The sequence below is a fragment of the Vidua chalybeata genome, chromosome 3 (genome assembly GCF_026979565.1).
Source record: "Vidua chalybeata isolate OUT-0048 chromosome 3, bVidCha1 merged haplotype, whole genome shotgun sequence".
Lineage (NCBI taxonomy): Eukaryota > Metazoa > Chordata > Aves > Passeriformes > Viduidae > Vidua > Vidua chalybeata.
The window spans coordinates 9,621,858-9,644,115 of NC_071532.1; the positions used below are offsets into that span (position 1 = coordinate 9,621,858).

The 22,258-nt window shown below is 41.3% G+C and overlaps 1 protein-coding gene across 1 annotated transcript; it reads left to right on the plus strand.

The window, feature by feature from the left end:
• The first annotated feature begins 3,658 nt into the window (after positions 1 to 3,658).
• On the plus strand, positions 3,659 to 14,344 carry MPC1 (mitochondrial pyruvate carrier 1). Its single transcript, XM_053938192.1, has 5 exons — positions 3,659 to 3,828; positions 8,512 to 8,515; positions 10,770 to 10,866; positions 12,471 to 12,603; positions 13,349 to 14,344. Exons 1-5 carry the CDS (start codon positions 3,758 to 3,760, stop codon positions 13,365 to 13,367), a joined length of 324 nt encoding a protein of 107 aa, XP_053794167.1. The 5' UTR covers positions 3,659 to 3,757; the 3' UTR covers positions 13,368 to 14,344.
• Positions 14,345 to 22,258: the final 7,914 nt, after the last annotated feature.

Below are 22,258 nucleotides of genomic sequence, written 5' to 3' on the forward strand. Positions count from 1 at the left end.
TGGGATATGGAGACTCCCTTTCTGAGGGAGAAACAGCATTCATTTGCTGAACAGACCGACCATCCAACAGCTCACCTCCTCAGAGGGTAAAATTTAGATACCACTAAATATTATTAAAGCTCATACAGCTCTGGCTACCTTATCTATGTGTCCTTGTGGGCAAAACCACCAGCCCTGGGAGCACTAGCACTAAAGACTTGTGGAGCCAGGAATGGAGGAGGCAGGAATGCTCTCCTCCATCCCCCCAGCCGCAGAGAGCAGTTCAGAAGAGTGCAGATGTGTGCTGGCAGCAAGGGATGAGGGGCTGCAGAACTGCTATCTACAGAAAGCCTCTGTTGCTAGAGTATCCCATGCAGAGTAACTGCTGCACAGCTTAGAGTCTATCAGCTAAAAACCCGAAGGGAACTCAGGCACACCAGCTTTCAAATCCAGAAAGGAAAGTTGTAGTTTAATGACTGACAGTAGCAAAAGTCAGTAAGTGAGTTAAAAATGTGGTGACCTGGCCAAAGGTTGAGGGAAAATAAGGAGAATAACAGGACAGCCAAATAATCTTCAGAAATCTCTCTTTGCAAAGGTCAGAAGTACAAGGCTAACATGAAACGAAAGCAGTGAGAATGTCAGGAAGAAATTCCAGGAAATGGCAGGCAGGGTATTTGTGAAGATAATCTAAGGGATAAAAGATTGCAGAGGACCTGTCTGTTTGAAAACCAAACCAGCTACAATTACTTGTTCTGGTCAGAAGAAAGACAGGAACCATCCTTCACCATACATGGCTTGTCTTATTCAAAAGAACATAATGGCCTAAAATTTAAAAGGGAACAAGTAAATAGCCAAAAGGACATATGAGGAGATGAAAATAAAGAAAAGGGGTCAGCTTGCAGATAACTGAATCAGAAAGGTTGAGCTATGAAATCAGTTTCAACTATCATGGGACATAAAAGACAATTAAAGGAGTTAGATAAAAGCATTAGAAAATAAGACAAAGGAAGTTGCACTCATTAAATAATGCAGAAACAGACCATAAGTGATAAAAGCAGACGTGTGGTAATAATAACCCAAAATACATATGAATTTAGCATGAAAAAAAATAGGAAGAAGCATAGTTCAGACTAGGAAAAAAATAGGTGGAATATATTTTAGGAAAAAAATGTGTGGCAAAACCTAATGAAACTTGCTCTGAAATCCACCAGGCCCTCACAAAAGCAATTTGAAATGATCAGTTTGAGATGATCAGTGATTCTCCTCCAGGTCATGGAAGGACAGGGAAGTCCCGCACTGGAGAAGAGCACGTGTCTGAAAAGAAGAGGTTCACAAGAACTCAGCAAATTATAAGTCAAATGGCCTCATTCTGACATTAAAACAAAGCAAAACAAAACAAAACACATCACAAAGAAAAAACTGCTTCAATAATTTATTAAATTACCAGTTAATGTTCACTCAGGGAACAACATGCTCAAAAGTACACTTAACATGGACTTCTCAAGAGCAACTCATGTCAAATCCAATCTAACTTCTCTATTGAACAGGCTAAAAGGGGTAAAAGAAAAGCTATGGATACATTAAGGGGATCTTTTGTACAGTTTTTGATATCCTTTAAAAAAAGCTAAAAAAAGTATGCAAATAAAAGCTCTATAAATATATACAGAACAAAAGCAAACTTCAAATCCTTGCTAGCTGGTTTTGTTGTGTAACTGGTAGAACCTGTCATGTGGGACTGCTTTCTTCTGGACATGTTTCAGGTTAATGATTTTTCCATTAACTGCTTTGAAAACAAACAAACAAAAAAGTGAGATACTCTCAAAACTGGAAAAGAGTACTGAATTGCTGGTAAGGCTTTGACTGAGACATGGTGACCCTTGGCTATGCCTTAAGAAAGCTAAACACAAATGGAGTAGGCAAAAGGTTAAAAAACGTAATGGGTACAGCCTGTGGGAAAAGGCTAAAAGAACTTGTTTACTCCAGAAAGAAAAAACAATGCCTCCCAATGCAGACAGATTATTGTTTTGCTCCCTACATGGAGCTAAGAAAAAAAAAATTACAAATTTTCAGTAAAGGAGAATAAGACTACACTTTAAGCCTTATTATGTAAGGTTAAAAATTAGTTCTGTAACTGTACCTGCATTATTAATGACTGGCCATCTAGGATATGTGGAATTCTACCATGTGAGGATTTTGCTTGAACATACTGATTTCCATAGAGCTTCCTTGTGTCAGTGCATGCATCAACTGGAATAAATGATTCCTTGAGATCTTGTTCGGATTCACACTGCTGCTTTTAAATAGGAATCTAAGTAGTCTACAGAAGTATGCTAGGCTACATTTTGGCTTTTCATAATGCAATATGCCAAGGAGATTAAAATTCTTCCAGTCACATAGCAAAGGGAGGCGTTGTTGTGGGGTGTCACATCATATGCTGAATATTTATAGAAGGAGAGGTTACCCAATGCTTTTCCTCAAACCTGCTCCTCTCTAAGCAAACAATGAGGGAGGAAATGTGAAAAGAAGCTTTTTATTGGGACATTTTGGTACAGTTTTTGAGCACTTTGGGTTTGTTGTGTGTCTTTTGTGGTGGTTTTTTTTTGGGGTTTTTTTTTTTTTTTTTTTTGCTGTTGTTGTTGGGTTTTTGTGTTTGTTTTGTTTTAACTTGTGATCCTGCAGGGAAGAGGGAAACAGAAGGAAGCAATGCAGCCACGGCATCCAGGGCTTCTTGCAGAGTGTAGCTGTGCCCCAGGCTGCACTCTCAGCCCAGCTCTGGAACTTAAAAACTGAGGCTGCAAGTCTTTGGAAAGCGCAGGAGATAAACATCCATTTTCACTATCTCTAGTGCACTGAGCAAAGATATAAGAATTTGTTTGCATGGCCCAAATTTTCTAGATAGTATTAGCAAGGTTAGAGTTTATCTTCCCCTCTATGTAAGTAACCTCTGCTCAGGTATGAAACAGAAAGTGCTGGTGAGAGATGACCATTCCAACTAAAATTACTGAAGTACTTGTCACAGAACCACAGGATAGCTGGGGTTGGAAGGGACCTCTGGAGATCATTTAGTCCAGCCCCCCTGCCAAAGCAGTGTCACCCGGAGCAGGTGACACAGGGACACGTCCAGGTGGGTTTGGAATGTTTCCAGACAGGACAACCCCACGCCCTCCCAGCTCAGTCCCTCCCGGAGCTCTGTCACCCTCGCTGTGTCACCCGGCCCCGCCCGTCCCCATTCCCCCCTCACGCCGCACTCGCGCCACCGGGGGCGGGTCCACACGCCCCGCGAGGGGCGGCGCGCGCCAATGAGGAGCCACCTGCCGCGGCCCCGCAGCCAATGAGGAGCCACCTGCCGCGGCCCCGCAGCCAATGAGGAGCCACCTGCCGCGGCCCCGCAGCCAATCGCGGCCCGCGGAGCCGCCGCGCGACGCAAGCCCGCGTGCTGCGGAGGAATGCCGGCGGCTCGGCCCACGGCGACCGCTCCTCGCCGCGCTTTGCGACGCTCTCCCCCCACTCCTCCCGCCGCGTTGCTTTACGGCCCCTGCCTTTCCCCCTGCCCGTGACCGTCTCCCCAAGCCGGGCGCGCGCGGGGGGCGGGGCCGCCGCGGCCAATGGGCGGCGAGAGCGCCGCGGTGACGGGGCGGGGCGGGGCGGGGAGGGGGCTCGCGCTGCCGTAAAGCGGGCGGCGGGCGGCGCGTGGGGCAGTTGTCGGCGGCGGCGGCGTCGCGGCGCGAGGCGGCCGGGCCAGGCGGGCGATCCCTCACCCCACTGCCGCCGAGACGCCATGGCGGCGGCGCTGGGCCGCAAGGCCGCCGACTATGTGCGCAGCAAGGAATTCAGGGACTACCTGATGAGGTGAGCGCGGCGTGGGCGGCGTCATCGCCGAGCCCACCGCCCTGCCCCGGCGGGTGGCAGGGAGCAGCGTTCGGTCCCCGGACCCGTCAGCTCCCCGCAGCCTCGGGGCGCCCGGGACGGGGTCGGACGGTTGGCAGCGATTGAGCCCTGGCGAGGTCGCCCTCACCGGCGGCTTGCCGGCTGGAGAAGGCAGCGAGGAGCCGGCCCGGAGGTGTCGTGGTCCCGTCGTTCCCCTTGTCTCGCCCGTCGTCACCTCGGCCCCCGGGGGCGGTCGGGACTGTCACTGTCCCGCCCCGGCCCGAGCAAACCGGCCTTGACCTTGAAGTGACGCGGCGCGCTTTGAAGCTGCAGCTGCGCCCCTCCGTGACCTTCCCGTCCCGGCTGTGACAGCCGCCAGTGCCGCCCCGCCGCGGGCAGGGCTGGCTGAGGCGCGGGGTGGCAGCGGGCTCGGGAGCCCGGGACCGGGACAGCCTGACTGCTGCCTGCCACAGGGGCAGAAAGAGCTTCGCTCTGCCTTGGGCAGAAGCGAGCTTGATCATGGCTGCAGTCTGATGGTCGGTTGTTTGGATATCTGAGTACGCGTAAGTAGGTGTCTCTTTCCAGGGGCTTGTTAGAGCCCCGCTGTCCTGGGAACGTGGCTTAAGTCACCTCCCAGACAGCTCAGTGCTTGTGTCAAGCTTTGTCTTGCGTGCTGTGGTAAGGGATATGGCACTCTGGACTGAAACTATACGACTGCATTAAAGAACAGTTTTGGCTTAAATCTTGCTGAACCACTGTGCAGGAACAGTCTTGGGTAGGCAGGCTGAAGTTTCTCTAGCTGACAGGCTGTTTGACAAACTAAACAAATAAAAAATATCTCTTCTAATAAAGGTGGTTGAGCAACCTTTCACTATAGCTATTGCTTGCTGTTTTACCTACATCTATTGCAACTGGTGTTTGATGTTGAGCAAGCATGTAGGAGGACATGAGAAACGTCATCTTGGTTAGAGTAGCAGGACATGGTGTAAAGCTGCGTGGACAAGGGATTATAATGTAAAGCCTTAAACTTCAGGAGGCTGGACTTAGATTAGATATTAGGAGGATGTGTTTTACCGTGGGGATGGTGAGGCACTGGAAACTTTGCTCAATTTGTTTGATATTCACAAAATCAAAATCCACAAAAATTGTGAGGCAAAAATATGAGAAGGAAGAGAACAACCTTGAAGCAAAACAGAAGTCCAGAGCAGGCTTCTGTGGTTCCTTTTGAAGGTCTTGAGGATGCCATGTGTCATCTATGCATATGAGTGTTAACATTTAGTTAATTGTAACAGCATTCATGTGAAGCAGGTAAATAGCCGTTAAACCACTAATCTGCTTCATAATTAGAAAAACATCCAGATGAGATAACAGCTGCTTCCTAATGTCATCACAGTTACTGGAAATATCTCTATCCTCACCCTAGACTGAGAGAGTTTTTCTAAAAAAAATTTTTAGCTGTATTTAACTTAGTTTTCAAACAAGCTGCATATGTGACTGTATTTCAGTAAAAAGAGCATTCCACAGGTTTCTACCATTGTGGATGGAATGTGTTTTGCATTGCTATATACCAAGATACCTGCTTAATTTTTAAAATTAAGTTTAATATTTAAATAGCTGTCAGTAAAAGACTTGTCTGTCTTCTGCATAAGAAGAAATGGAGAGCTATCTCTTTGCATGTCTTCCTGATGGTGATTTTTTTCTCCAGACTACAGGACTCTACCCTAAAGAAAAGTCTTTTCTTTGCTCATGGAGTAAAAGTGTCCTTAAAGCTCTGAGACTGTGGTGTCTGTTCTAAAAATCAGCATCTAATCACTGCAGAAAATCAAGGCTTTATAAACATGAAAGTTGTTTGTCAGAATTAATGACTTATTATGGCTTGGGGCAATCAAAAACTTGAAGACATCTATTGGAAGAAGTAGCTTTGGTTTCAGCTTCTTTGCTCAGGTGGATATATCTGGCATTAGAATTGCATTATGTCATGGGTTAGCATTTGGATCTTGCACAAAGAAACAGAAGAAATTGCTTTTAAAACTGTCATTAAAATTAATTGTTCTGCCAGTTTCACATCTGGCTTTTCTCAAGTGGTGATTAATAGGGATCTGAATAGCTGTAAATCATATGAATACAAATTTACCCTAATTGTGTCCTAATGCTTCAAAATGAGCATAGAAAGAACATAAGCTGTTGACAGACTTTTCCTGCTTCCTGTAAAATGCAGCATTAATGTAATTTAAAACTAGCTGATTATCATATTAAAGACTGGTATCTCTATGTATTGTGAACCTGAAGTTTCATTTTTTTCTCCAGATTCTAAAAATGACAGCTGTCACTATAGTCATATTATCTAAGCCACCAATAGTAGGCAACTGCATCCTCTTCTTTCCTAGCCTATTGATTTAAAACATCTTCTGAAAAACATCTAGTAAAACAGTTTCCCTCCTCTTCTAAGAGTGAAGACATCATTCTAGACAAGCTGTCATTTTCTTGTGGTAGAAGCCTAAATTGCTTTCATCACATAATGAATTGCAAGGAACACAAAAATCTCCTGATAACAGCAAAATAAGCACGGGCATTGCAGTGTGCTGGGGCATTTCTGAAATATCTCTTCCTGATGACTCAGCACTAATGCAAACGTAGGGACTCTGTTAATATAGAGGGCTTTAAAATATAGTTCATTCCCTGGAAAGCCTGAGCACTTAGACTGATGTGAGCAGTCTAGGAACTTTCTTTTAATTTAAGTAAACTTCAGAGGCGTTAGCATTGGTCATAGGACTAAAATTAGCTCATCTTCAGTTCTCTTCACTAAATCTTTAAACATGAGGACGTAAGAAATTTTTATTTTAAAGTTCTGTGATGTGGGCTAGAAACTGAGGGACACTGCTTGTCTTGCATGCTCTGAGAACTGAACAGTCGGCCCTTTTGCAGAATGGTAGTGCCCTTTCCACTTAGGGGATGGCAGTATGGGGAAAACACATAGTGTCAGTTCACCTATATTTGCAGAATGGTCTCTGGCCTACTAATACTTTTAGTACTATATTCCCAGAATGAGGGAAATAGATGCAGAAATTCTAGAAAACTAAGTCTTTCCCACTGTGGCCTTTTTGGAATGAACCTTGTCTAGACATTCATACAGAAAACTGACACTTGGAAACTGAGTAAATCCAACAGTTGTTCACAGATCTGAAAACATTAGTACGATGTTTTCTTTGTCAAGGGACTGAATTTAGTTCTTGAGGTTCTTGGAAACTAATAATTTGGAATGGAGTCACGTCAGAAATAGATGCGTGCACACAGTGCAGTATCCTCACTATTGGATGTGGTGCATGCGTTGCAACTCTCTTGGCTGCAGAGCTTTGGGGCTGGATGCCTGTTTCCTGGGACAGTGTATGTGCCCTTGGTTTGCCCTCTTCTATAAGTGTTCCACTCCCATGTGATTGTTAGGACAACCTTGTAAGACCTTAGCCAGAGCTGCCTACTCTGTTAAAGTTGTATCAGTTTGATTCTATTTTAAGCTTTCACTTCCCTGGAAACAACTTACACTTTAAAAATTAAGGCTGACTTCTGTTGGCACAAAAACGTGGTGCCAGAAGACACGTCTGAACTTGTTTAGTTTGGGTTTTATGAAGAAGTTTAAGTTTACATTTGTCTTGTGAACTTAGTCAACTGTTGCTGCAGCTCAGTTAAAGAGAAAACAAACAAGTGGTTAAGACTAGTCAAAGGCATCCAAATGAAGCACCTTGAGCTAACTTGTAGTGAAGACTCACTGAAACACACATCCTATCTGATTTCCTAAGTATACCTGACTGTTCCCTTACCATAGCTATTTATAAAATAGTGATCTAAAAACATGGAAATCAGTGTGAGGGAAGTGATAGTTACAAAGTGTTCTGCAGCTCGGGCTTTCTATTAGCCTACCTATTTCTCATAAGAAATGCCTTCTTGTAAGTCATAATTCAGAACTAAGTCTTATCAGTATCTTTACAAAAAGATGTTTAAAAGTTAGCAAGCTTTTGTTACAAAAGCTTCATAACAACCAATCTTAAATGTATGATGTAGTCTTTTGTGCATAGATCATTAAGTTATTACACAAACTGGTACCTAGGTTAACAGTGAAACGAAGCCAATACATGACTAAAGTGTGGTTGCTTATGTCACTGAGAATGTGTTATAGCTCATGTTTGGTACAGCCACAAGAAGGAAGAAACACAGTGATAGGAAGATATCTGGCAATCTTTGGTTTGACCTATTTACTGAGGTATACAGAGAATTCCAAGTGACTTCAAAGCTTACACTGAAGAATTAGCTGTTTAGCTTTGTCATGACAAAACTTGATGTCTTCTGGCATCCTTTAAAGTAGTTGGGGTGGGATCTTGGGTGCTCTGAAGGGTTGAATGTCTTCTACTGACCATATGGGATTTTATGTAGCTGGGAAGACGAGCAGCAAACACTTGTCACAGTGATAGCTCTTGTGGGAAATGGGATTTTTTTTTTTTAACACAAATACATTATTCAAAGTTAATGCCGTGACAGCTTTCTGACTTCTACTTATTTTCTATTTGTGGAATGCTTTTGTTGAGGTAGATTATGAAAGAAACTAAGGTGTTTTTTTTTCTTCTTTCTTTCATGTGCTTTTTGAACGGAAAACAATGATGGTGCACTTAACAGTACGGTAAGAAAAGGGAGGGGATTTCTGGTTTCACATTCTTCCTAACTTCACTAACTTGCTGTCTTTTCCCCTTAGTATTGCTTTGACTTTGTCTGCACCTGAAAGGCATACTACAAACCCCCAGAAGAAATGCACAAGGAATATTTAATTGCAAGTCTGAGGTTAAGATGACCAAGTGTTAGCTCTTTCAGAGTGTCTTAAAGGGGCTTTTATTTTTCTATGCTCTTTTGCTAAGGAGATCAGAGCGGTGTGAAACCCATTCTTCTATGCAACAGCAATAATGTTACATAACCAAACTACCTGGCTTATCTCTAATGGCCTTCATGCCAGACAATAAATGTACAAAATAACTCACCTTACACTCTTCTTCTGTCCTGGACCCTTTCAGTTTGCCCCTGAAACTGGAAGTGTGAATTTTATGCCTGTTATGGAAGATTTGCTCTTCTACCTAGACAAAAGACAAACTTTATAGGTTTATTTTAATTTTTGTGAGACTTCAAAGGGCTGCCTGCCTGGAGGCGCTTAAAGCCTGATAGCCATCTCAAGGTTCCAAATAAAACTCCTTGTCAGCAGAGAAAAGCTACTGTTGCAGTACTTTTGTTTACTGATGATTCTTCAGTTTGCACAGCCTGGATTAGAGTGGTCCATAATCTGTGGTGTATTATTTGGTTATGTACTAATGGCAATTAGTTAAGTAAAAATACCAAGTTGATTTCATTTACTTTTCACAACAGAAGTTGTCACTCAGATTCTTAAAAGCCGTAAATATTTCAGAGATTCAAGAAAAAAAGAAAAAAGCTTATTTTTCATAGACTACAGTTGTTCAAATGAGACCCCTGAAATGACTATAAAACCATCACCAAGTACAAGTAGTGTCTCTCCACTTGAATTTGCTTTGGTGTGGTGGTACAGAGTAAATACCATGTACTCATGCAACTCTCTGCAGTTATGCCATGTTAGCTCTGATGGGCTTGAGGTGCTTTAACCACTACAGATGTCAATTTTCCTACCACTAGGAATATAGCAAACAAATGCTTTTATTCTGTTATTAAGAATACTGTTATAAATCTGAATTTGCAGAAATACTATGTTTTGCATATTGCACTGAAGTTGAGCTATCAAAACTGTGTGTAACTTAAACTCACTTTTTTTCTATTTAAGTTTCTTCTATTGCAACCGCAGGAAGCAAGTTCACTTTTAGTCTGACTGTACTGTCACAAGCAAGACTGGCAAGAGTATCTTAGAATTAAAATTGCAAGAAATTTAAATACCCCCTGAGAATTCCAAATCATTAAACATTCCAGTTACAGAAAGTGTCAAAAGAATGGATATAGCTGGTATCTGCAAAGCTTTTTCTTGGGAGGTGCATCTCTTTTGTTATATCTGGCCAAGTTACTTCTGAGAATGAGTTTCTACTTAGAAGAAGATGAGGCAAATACTGTGGGCATCTTCTGTGGAAAGAATTCTGGTGGGGCCTTGTCGCTCATAACAGTAGCAGAAATTGAACTTAAGACACAATTTTTCTCAGTTTAGAGTCTTTTAGATAATACTCATCAAAATAAACTTGTCATTTTTTTCTGATTTGATCCTTTACACTTGTCTCTATTCTATCTGTGTACACATCTGTTGCTATCTGCTCTCCTCTGACATTTGTTGAATCACTGAGTTTAAGTTATCACTAAGTGGTTTCAGCAATTGCAGGTGAAGCTCAAGGTAACAGTTTGCTTTGCTTGCTGGCCCCTGTTCTTTCAAAGAGAGGGTGTAAGCACTCCCAAGAAGATGCTTGCTGAGCTTTTCTTCATTATCAGCATAAAATGAAAACACCTTCTGTTCCTCACTTCATCAAGTCCTTATGTTTTCATTATAGTTTTGAGGAGTCTTAATTGAAAGAGGGAAATGCTAATTCTCTGTGCAGAAGTGAGCTATAAATCTGAAGTATCTGACAATGCCAGTCAAGTGGTTAATGACTGCTGAGCTATAATTACACTAAATTCTATTTCAATGGCTCTAGATATTTCCTCTCTGATCAGGAATAAGATCCAGAGTAGGTTCCTTTACCTTTCCTTCTGAAGAGTAGATCCCACTAAAAGAAAGGCTTCATTTCTCTCTTACATTAAAACGTAAATTAAAATAGTCTCTGTCTTTTCTTGGAATTTTACCAATAAAACTAATTTTGTGTGGCTAAGAAAAAACTGTAAGAATACTGCAGGAGATTTTTGTTTCTGTTTAACTTTATTTTTGTTTTCCCTCTTCACAGCACTTTTGGGGGCCAGTTGCTAACTGGGGTCTTCCTGTTGCTGCTTTTAATGACATGAAGAAATCACCAGAAATTATTAGTGGCAGAATGACATTTGGTAAGACCTGAGACAAACTTCTTGTTAGGAAACTGACTCGAGAACACAGGTTCTGTCATTTAAGCACTGCTATGTTATTAGTTGTCTGCAAACTTGTGATCAAAGCAGATGTAGATATCAAGTATCTTATTACATAACTTTAGAGGTCATTTAAATTGAGGTACTGAAAAACTGCAGGGCTCTTTTTTGGAAAGCTTTCTACTAATCTGGGAGGGGAAGAGTCAGGCAGCTCTTGACCCTTAGCAGTTTTCAAGACCAGACTCTCTCCTGAGGTATAACTCCTATTATCTTAAGTTATTGCACACACTTGTTCAAAATGTATCTCTTTATTCAGTTTTATTATTTGTATAAAGAACAATGATCCTTTGTGGTTAGTGTGAGATTTAAATATTTATCAGCACTGACAAAGTGAAGAAATGGTAATGATTGGTCAGCAGGGTGCAAGAAGCAGCAAAGAAGGCTTTAACTCCTTGCAAAGAAGTTGTCTATGAGAGACTATTGTGACTCTTAATGAGAAATTTTATTTAAATGCATAAGCAGTATTTTTCCACCTCTCTTTGGAACATGTACAGTTTTTGCCTAGATGTCTGTCTCTATGTTTAAATTCTTTTCTAGGATTAGAAATCTTGCAGTTTTACTTTATTAGCTTAACTTTGGCATTATATCTCTTCCTAAATTCACTAAATAACTTAATTCTGAGTAATTCTTCTTCCCACAAGCAAAATACTTTTGGCTTATGAAATTTTATAGTCCCATTATCATTAGGCTCTGCTTAGAGTAATTCAGTCCCTTAATCAGCTTCCTTGAGAAAAAAGACTAGTTTAAGTAGTCTCCAGTACAGCAAAACTGGCAAATAGTGTTTTGGTGGCAGCTACCTAGCTCAGCAATGTTGAGACACCTTTTAAAATTTTTGCAGGTATATATAGTTTGGTGCGTGTATGGAACCTGGGGGATGAAAAAAGTATATTGTACTTTTAAAAAGGCTGTTTTTCTTGAACAATTTTATCTTTAAGCCTGTCAGAACTTTACAAAACTAGAGAATTCTTGGGTTGTAATTTCCTGTATTTAATTATGATAGGAGAGTAGATCAAAATAGTTTCTCATCTTTCTGGAAAGCAGATAACAAAGCTTCCTGTTTCTGAATGTTCATGATTCACTGGACATTGAAAGCTCCTAATCTTAAAATGTTCCCAGAAAGAACTGTATTTAAGTGATTAGTGTCTTTAAAAATAATTTGTCTTAGAAATTGTCAGAATAATAGCGTAGGACAGACTATGTCTCATTGAGATAAACTCTTATTTTCTGGCTGAGATAATTTAGATAACAAACTAAAGACTTCAGTTGCGTCACAGGATAGTGTATGAGTAAAATCAATTTTTATGGAAAGCTGCAGCTATGTAGATTTTATTGTGTAGTAGAAATGAGCACTATTTTGTATTTTCTTTAATTGGATCCTCAAAATGGACATGTTTGTAGGGCTGTTGGAAAACTCATAAGCAGCAACAAATCTTCTGCCTGTCATTACATTTTACTAGTAGGAAAATTGTGACTCGACAAAGTGCAGATATTTGCAGTTTCTTAACAAGATCTATCATCTTTTGCAGCACTGTGTTGTTACTCCTTGACTTTCATGAGATTTGCCTACAAAGTGCAGCCAAGAAACTGGCTTCTTTTTGCATGCCACTTCACTAATGAAGTTGCACAACTTATTCAAGGAGGACGACTGATCAAATACAGGCAAGTCACATTTTTAAACGGGGAAGTCATAAACTGATGGCTCCTGGAATACTGTGTTAGTGATTTTTAACTGTGGTGCAAAGCTCTTCATGGTTTCTGAACTTGTTTAACTTCACTACCTTTTGCAAACCTGTTAACAAGCTTATTGTCAGTAGGCAGAACTTTCTACTTTGCACCTCCTTTGAACCTTCTGAGGTCTGCACATAGAAAAGGCAGGAAGCCCTTTTAGTCATGAGGAAGTGTAGACAGGGCCTTCAGCAGCTGCTGGCTATTTTGGGGATGTTTTGTGCAGTCTGTTGGTTCATCTGCATGTGTCCATCTTGGTAACTAATTCCTGAGATGGAAACATCCATAAAACTGTGAAGGAGTTGTATATCTGAAAGAGAAATCACACAAACCTGTCAGAGCTGACTGTTCCATACATGAGGCGGAGCCAATTGAGTGTGCCTGGGGAACAAACTGTGATCAGTCTCACACCCTTGTTGTGTAGCAAGCAGTGCAGACACTGCCCCAAGCAATCCTGGTGATCAGGATTATGGGTTTTTTCTCTTCTGCCCCAAGAAATTACTGTGGAGCAATACAGGATGAAACCTCCTGAAATATAAATTAAAAAATGAGACTGCAAAACTGCAAGTGGGCTTGTCTCTGCATAAGTTACTGACCGATGTCCTTCATTCTTAAAGTTTTTTTAATAGCAATTGTATTTCATTATTCACTCTTACAAAAGCTGTTTTTCTTTCGGCAGGCTGGAGAAAAAGAACTAAAATATATTACTTGAAATAAGCCAGGGAATGTATTGATTGTGAATGACAACCAAGGAAGACATGTCATCTACAGTTGCTGTGACAATTACAGTGGGGATGAAACAGAAACACCCATTATGAATATGACCCTACCAAGAATTCGTCTAATTTTTTTTTATCTTGCCTTTTTAAAAGTACTATTCAGCAATGTAAACCATTATATTTAAAGTCTTGCTGCCTTACTGATATTTAATAACTACCCTTCTAAAAAAACATTAGCCACCCAAATAACAAGCAATATTTGAAAACCAACTTTATCTAACAGTCTACAAAGTAGCCCATGATAGTTTGACAAAACTCATTTTAAAATCAACATGAACAGAGGTCAGTAAACAGAACTGTAGGTGGTATCATTGTTTATGTATTAACATAATCTTAAAAGCCATTTAACTTGAGTGCATTCATTCCTATTCTATTTTTTAACTTAAGCAGTGGCTTGCTGATCTACAAGAACAAATGTGTAGATAGGCAGCCTGGAAGTGAGCAGCCATCCCTCTTCCCTCGCTGCATGCCTTTTCTCAGTAAAGAGACTTCATTAACATCCATTTTTATGTCGCACACTATTTAAAGAAGGCTTGGAAAAACAAAAGCATAGCACTGAATGAAGGAAGGCAACAAAGCCTGATTCTGTTCTTTAAGGAGTTCTAAGTGAATTTTATTTTTTCCTACTGTTTGAGTTATTCTAGATGTAAGTAATTCTTACACAGGCAAAAACTAAACTTGTTTGGAGTCTTAAGATCTGAAAGACGTAAAGTGCCTTTCAGTAGTTTTTGACTTCATTGTGAGAGTGGTTTTCCTGCATGATCTGCCTGAAAGTTACATTGCTGTAAAGGTAAAATTGACAAAGAATGTGAGAACACATATTACAGAGTTTTTTTCAGTGCAGTGTTTTTGAACAATAAACATATTCCAAATGGCAATAAAACTCTTGAACACTTGGGAAAGTTTTGTTTTTCATACTGTGATAACAGACCCAAAAGTGTAATTTTATTATGGAGTGTTGCTTTATTATTGCAATAGCATGAAGCAAAAACAGGCTCAAAAAGTAAATGGTATGTACTGAATTTAAGTGTCCTGTGGATCCCAATACCTAAAACTTCTTCCCCCAGCAGGAAAAAATGTGTGTGGGTACTTAGATTGAGTAGTTGTAGTGTGATAGGCAGGGTTGAATTCAGAGCTTTCATTATGCAACTAAGTCAGTATTACATATTGTCTTCTAGCAATTAGAGCAAGTCTTAATTGACCATCTTCTATTTCTGTTGTGATGGTAACATTTTTTTGATGGACATACATGAAAGAGGCAAATAGGGCATGTCTGCTGGATGGCTGAAGCTGGTACTGACTGCTGCTTCTTAGAAAAGTAACTGCATAAAGCTGCCCCTTCAGCACTGCTGTCTTGTCACAAAAGTAGTCACCCCCCCCCCACCCCCCTTTTTCCCTATCTCCTGGAATAGAAACACTGTTAGACTTCTGTACAAATGAGTAGTGAGACACAAGCAGGTAAGGACAGCTGATTATCTTGTCACCTTATAGTTTGTTATATTACTTCTGGAGAGAAAAATAAGCTACAACTGAATTTGAACTTTATAGGGGAAATGTGTTATGCTGCTCTTGCATGAAGCTTGCAGTACAGGCTCTACTGTGCCCTCACCTGCTTTGATCACTGTTCATTAGCTCCTGATTGTCTTTGCTCCTTTACCCAGAGAATACCATTTGCAAGAGTTCCTTCTCTCATTTTCCTGCTAGTTGCACCATACTTTATTTCCTTCTACCTTTCTCCTTCTTTCTTCCCCTTATCCATTCACTGTGCTAAGGCTCACATTCTTTCATTCTTGGATGCCGGAGTCTTCCCCGGATTTGGGTGACTCCGGATGGTGGTAAAGTCTCTCCTCCAACCCGTGCCTTCAAAGAAAGACTCAGTAGTCTTCAGTCGTCCGGTCTCAAGGCAGTTTATTGCATATTATCTCAAGGCACACAGACTCCCTGACATTGTCCCTGACTCTGTCTGTCCCCGTCTCTGGCTGTCCCCGTCTCTCGCTGTCCCCGTCTCCCCTCCCCGAGGGGCTGGTGCCATCTTTTATATCACACATTACGTATTAGGTGTTTATAGTTTTTTCCCAATGCCTACTACCTATGTTGAACAGTGACTTTCTACTCTAAACCAATCTGTGAGTGCCAACACCACCAAGAACATGGAGAATAGGAAGAAGAAAGAAGGAGGACAGGGCACGCCCAAATCCCTCCATCTTAGAACCTCTGACCCCCGTGTACAAAACTCAGACCCCCCTGTACAAGGCCTAAAACCCCCTGTACAGCACTCAAAAATCCTACCTTTCACTTTGTGACTACTTCTATTATAATATCTAAACTTTTGTGATTTCTTGTTCTTCCTGCAAGGTTGGTAAATTGTTCTATGGGTCAAGCTCAAGACCACAGGGGTCCCTGGCCGCCTGCCAGGGTCTCAGAGGCTTCTGCCCTGGGCCCAGAACATCCAAGAGTGTCTGAGGGACACCTTGGGTTCCGACACTTGGACTAGAGCAAGAGTGAATTACAGGTGGAAAGTGGGCTTTACATTGTTTTGATTCGATGTTAAACCAGGGATGCTTCCTGCAGCCCATACAGACTTAAAAAAGGGGAAGGGGTAGCAACAAAGTCCCATTTTTCATGGGACTTGAAGGGACCTGGCCCTGTTTGGGAAGGGAAATCCAGTGTGGGCTGGATTTCCACTGCCTGTTAGTCTGCCTAGTGACAAAAATAGTTTATATGGGCAGAGTGCCACCAAGTGGCTTGTGGCCTGCGTCAGTCAAACCATTAATTATCAAGCTGTTTACATAGCATTTCTTTGTTTAAAGGTGTTGGGTGTAAGGGGATCATTGGAATATTATTAAAAGGAATTCTTGCAATAAATAACTGTATTATTAGTCTGCACCCTACTCCTCTAGCACAGAACACTGAAACACACTGGCATTTGCTGTTTTAGGATGGGGCTGCTTGGGATAATCCAAAGAGGGGAACAATAGCTGAAAGAGGACTGGAATGGTGTACTCTGGAGTTTGAATACCTTAATGGTGCTAATGGCTTCTTTTTGTTCTTTTCTTATTCCCCTTAGGTAGTACTGGATGAAAGAATGGGGCTATGTGAGTTTCACTGATTAATTATAAGTTAGAGCTCAGTATTTGCTTTTGATTTATATTATAGGGCTTGTCTGTACTTGCTATTGTCCTGAAACACCTACTTGGTTTTCATTTCACAGCTTGCTTTAATAACAATGTTCATCTGTAGGACATGTCCTGTCACTAGAAACCTGTGCTGCTCTGCTCCCAGGCACTGCCCTGTGTGTTCTGCTTCTGTTCCACCACAGTAAGACTGGGAACTGCATGGCCTTTCCTCTCTTGCTGCAGTGGTTACTGCTATAGCAACAGCTGCTATCTTCTTTCATGTCTTCAGACAGAACAGAATTTCTCTGTTTCTGAGCAAGTCTTGCTACACTCCTGGTAAGGAATACAACACCCTTAGGAATTCAAGTGGGAGAGAGTACCAGCTAAGCTCTCAGTCAGTCTGTCTCTTCCCCCTTTCTCCCCAGTTTGAGCTGGAGATGTCTTGAGTCACTTTGGAAAGAGAAGACTTAAGACTGTAACTGACCATGGCATAAAATTAGCTCTCTTCTGCTATTGCAAGATTGAGTGTCCTTGATCTGGAAGCTTGATGATTTATGATTCAAACGTGGGAGTAATTTGGTAGCATGGTAATTACATGACAGAAAGCAATAACCATAACTATGTGGTCAGAAGAGAAGGAATTACTTTGCAAGGGTTCTTTAATGAGTGTAATAACACCTACTGATAGTGAATTTTGTTCAACCTCATACAACTGTCTCATGCTTTATAATCATTTTAGCCAATGCTGCTCTATATGGGTGGTGGAGTTCTTTTGGGGGGTTTTGGATTTGTTTTGGTTTGGGTGGGGTTTTTCTGGGTTTTTTTGTTTGTTTGTTTTTGGGGTTTTTTTGGTTTTTTTTTGTAATTTTTTTGCTTTTGCTTTGGAGGATTTTTACTTCTAAGACTTCTATATAAAGTGAATGTTCCCTACTCTAAAACCAGGAGAAAAATCTCTTGGCCCCAGTGCTACCAATACAGCCTGACAGCTCTCAGAGAAAACACATCCATAGTAAAATGTAGTTCTCCTTAGCATTGAGGGTTACCTTTTGTTCTCCATACAAAGCCACAATGGTGTCATCAGAGCAAGGACAGCACAGCAGAGAATTGGGTGGGGAAAAGCTCAGTAAGTTTAGAGACTGAGGAGGCAGTAAAAAAAAAAGGAGAGTTTTCTCCTTGGGACCAAGACAGGCTTTGACATGGAAATAAAGTGCTTAGAAAATACAGTCCCAGACTAGGACAGACCAGTCTTATAACTACTCCAGTGTTTTCTCTGAGTTCTTGCATGAGTGTTCATACAGACTCTATTATGGTCAAACTAATATGTAGAGCATCAAACTACCAAATGCATTTACTTCAGCTATGTGTGTTTCCAGTGCACATGAATCTGTATTACACAGGTAGCGGTGCAGACACAAGTTATTTCTTTACCTGCCAGTTCTGAGAATGTGAAGGCACTCAAAAAGAGCAGGAATTAAAAAGATGAGATAAAGACAAATACTAAAATATCCTATTAGAGTAATATGTTCGTATTATTTAGTCCAAAGCCTTTAATGCATACAATCTGTTTCTTCATGCTCCTGTGACAGACTTCAAAGTTAGAATATAGTAGAATATAAAACAGTAATACAGGAAATATTCACAAGCACAGTTACCAGCTCTCTTAGGCTCTCTCAGCCTGTGTCTCACAGGGTGCATTGGTCCTATCTGCATTTGGGGAAGAACAGTGCTCACTGCCTGATGCAATACAACTGCAGTTCTGCTTCTGTAGAGCTGCAGTATTTCTACTGCCAACTTACACAGAGGCTAAAAGGTTTGTTCTGATTGAGCAAGACAAGCAAGACATTGTTGCAAGTAGAAAAGCAATCAGTCTGATGTTTAAAATTAGGCAATTTCTTTATTAAATTAATTGTGGAGAAGTCTGTCTCTGCCCACCCAATCCCTTTCTGCCTCTGCAGATCTAATACCTACCAGTGCATTGCATTTAGTCACTGTGGTAACCACTTAAAACTAACTAATGTCCATGGAATCAAATCAATGGTGGCCAGAAGGCAGAAATATTGGTTTTCTGGATAACCTGCTCTGAGTGTCATCACTGGGGTTCTGCTCCTTCCAGATCATTGCCTCTCTTTATCACACGCCCTAAGCCTGACCATGGTATTGCTCTCTTCTTTTCCTACTTTTCATCCTTTTTCCTTTCTTCCCACCTTCTTTAACAGCAGGTTTCAAGTAACTATGGCAACAAGGCTAGGAATTTTCTGCTAATTCGTTTCATCTGAAATCTGGGTCATGTATTTCTCATTAAGTGAAACTTGTATGGAGATAACTGGTCCAAACCCAGCCTTTGGTGCAAGATAAAGCAATGTCAGTTATGGCAGCACTTACATGGTGGCAGTATTTGGTCCATTGTGTTAGAAAAATGTAAAGGCACAAAGTAAGCCACTTAAAATTTGGAAAGTATTTAAAAATTTCGAAAGCATTTAGTACCTAACTTACTCAGGGTAGAACCATTGCTGTAACTTGCTCTAATTGATATTGATTTATAGCCTGATGGGAATAATTTCATATTGTGTTTCTAGTCCTAAGGTATGTGTTAACTAAAGGGGTGCCTTCTCAGAATGGTATCGAGTGATGTAAATCACACCAGTAGCCTCTTTCAGGAGGAAATGTGGTAGTGTGAAACCTTAAATGTGTCTCCTGACAGGACAAGATATTAATCCCCTCTACTCTGTCACTGCAGTCTGATTGGATCTGAGATCACAGTTTCAGGACAGAAAGATCTCCAGATTTTAACTTGTTTCAGTGCCAAGGGAGTAACAAGATTATCCAAATGTTCCTATCTTGCAGATTCAGACATACCACATCTCCTTACACATAGGATGACTTAAAATCCTAAAACAATTGCTGTGTTTGTTCATGGGGAAGCCATGCAAAGCAACGATTACAAGGTATTTTTGTACACACCTGATTCTATGGGTCACCTGCAAGCAAAGCAGAAAGCCAGCATTGTGATCAGTAACCTATCTATTACTTTGTGTGTCTTATACTGTGACTTGGTAAACATCAGCATCACCTCTCAGCCAGATTATTGTTAATAACAGGAAAGGTTCAAACATTTGGCAGGGTATCCAGTAGCGTATCATCTGACCAAGCATCTGCACTACCTGATCTGAGTGTATGATGCCACACAGAGAAGAGCTCACAAGGCTGTCTGGTACTTCCTTGCATAGGTGTTGTTTTGGCCACAGTGAGCTAATAAAGGCTTTTACCTTTCCATCCAAAGCATTGCAATAGCTCACAGTGTTCCTGTGAATCACACACACACCTGGCTACTACCATGTGCCTGCCAAGCACACTGGGAAATAGCTCATCTGTAGCTGGTTTTTGTATGCCTCAGTTTTCTTCATCAGAGACCTATGAGAGGTTATTTTGTGTCCCTAGAGAAGTGATGACTCTGGAAAGGTTTGAGTAACAGCAGAAACAATTACCACGAAGCTGGATGACGCCAGCATGTGGCCTGTGACTTAGGCTGATCGGCAGACAAATTAGAAGAGATGGGTTTCCTAAACTGAGGTGTAAGAAAGGAGATCACTTTTTCAGCTTTTGCTTCCTTGTTCCTTGTTTTTAGATCACCACTACCTGTCACTGTCAGCAATGCAGGCTTGTTGGAAGATTTTCATAGTTGAATATTCAGAAGTACGGGATCTTTTCAAAATATACAAAGGACATTCATTCCCCACTGTTAATCTCCTTTCTCTTCAGAGGCCTTCAGAAGCTGCTGCTTTGTGTGATGTGAGCTGTGTGCACCACATAGCAGAATTGAGGTGGGGTCTCATCAAGTGGAATAGGCAAATCCCCAAAGCAGCTCTACATTTTGTTTTCTACCATGCTCCCAGTAGGTTTCTGTAGGACCACTTGTTTAAGATTTCTTATAACCCCTGATCTTAACCTTTCAGCAGTATTCATTCAAACATCCCATTTCCAAAGGTAAAGAATGCAAGGGTGGGGAGGGATACAGGACATTAGAGCCCTACATTATGACCAGAACAATCACAGAATTGTTATTTTTGTGGAATAAGGGTTTACAGCTGTTAGAACTACAAGACTGAAGCATACAGACACTGCTCTATGTACATTAAAAGTATGCCACCAACTACATCAGTTGGTAAGTTGGCTGAATTCACACATTTTTCAGGAAGACAACATTACCTAGCAGATTTTCTAGTTAGCTTTAAATTTAGATGCAGATACATGCAAACAAGTCAGGTCAAGAATCAATGAAACTTGTAAGCAAACCACAACATCCCTTATGAATAGAGAAACTGAGAATTGCAAATCCATAGCACTGTCATCATAAAACCAGAAAAAATCTTCAGATGTGGTAGGTTTGTGATCTAAAGCCATAATAATACTTTGTAGCAGCTATTTTGACTTGTGTTAGCAAAAGAATTTTATCTTTTTAGAAAAGCAAAGTAATTTTTTCATCCTTCTGCCTTATCAGCCAAAGTTCATCAGCACAGAAACACTGAACATAGGCCTTCCAAACTGCCTGTTTTTCATGGCAAGGTAATGACTGTCTCATGGTATTCCATGACAGTACAGAGAATTAAGAATTTCTGTTGAGCAGAGAAACTAGGTAAAAATACATTTGGGGTGACTATGACAACCTTCTGCTCAAGAAAATAGCAAGGAAACAAAAAACACCCTTTGCCCCATTCAGAAGTGAAACAGCTGTAGGTTGCAGGCAGGCTGCACAGCCCAGGCAGCTGCAGGTGGGAAGAGGGGACAGCAGTAGGATTCAAGCTGGATGCCCCACACTGCCCGGGTGTGCACTGCTCTTCTCTGCCTTCTCTGTGCACTTGGTCACACAGAAGAAAAGAACAGGTTCAACTTGCTCTCTGCCTGGTGCTTACCTGCCTGTACTCCCTGTACTACCAGAAAGTCACCAGTAATCCAAGGCATAGCCAACTACTCCTGCTTAAAGACATGCAGACAGAAGGCTAGACTCAGATTGAAATTTTCTGCATCTGTCCATATCTATCTATAAATTGGGAGGGGAGGAAAAAAACAGAACTTTCTTGGTTTTGTATTTTGCTCTCACATATGCTTTGGAATTAAAACACTTCTGTAACAAATAATATTTTGGGGGCTACTAAGAAAGATGATTTGTGCACACTCAGACACACCCTCATATACCCTCTCCATTCTTTCTCCCATTTCTCCTCCCCTTCTTGCAGTGTCATGGTTATGTTGTTCCTTACACACAGTCCACCCTGCACAGGTCCCTCACAAGATATGAACAATGCTGCCTGGCTCAGGTGACATTCTGCGGTTCTTTGGTTACTTTCATGCAGCCATGTCTACAAGTTTTTCTTCCATTATTAATTTCAGCCTTGATATAAAGTTTCCTATGATGCTAATGGCCTGTTACCAGGCTGGAAAAGTACAGTTTGTTCCAAGTGTTTCACCTAAAAGCCAAGGTAGAAGGCACATGGGAAACTTCCTAAGTGTGTGTGGGAAGGGAGGAGGGTGGGAAGGGAAGGTTTCTGTCCTAAGGGCCTCACTGGGGGCTCTGCTGCCCTGGCTTTTATCAGGTTTGATTCACACAGCAGCATGTTACACAGCCCTTATCACCCATCTCCCACTCCTGTCCCTGCCCAACACTGCTGCCTGCTGTCACTTTGCATGTGACACCTC

What these genes read in the sequence shown, in the direction of transcription:
- MPC1 (XM_053938192.1), top strand. Translation starts at nt 3,758, where the DNA reads ATGGCGGCGGCGCTGGGCCGCAAGGCCGCCGACTATGTGCGCAGCAAG. An exon ending in TAGTGGCAGAATGACATTTG is followed by an intron (nt 10,867 to 12,470) that starts GTAAGACCTGAG and finishes CATCTTTTGCAG; the next exon opens with CACTGTGTTGTTACTCCTTG.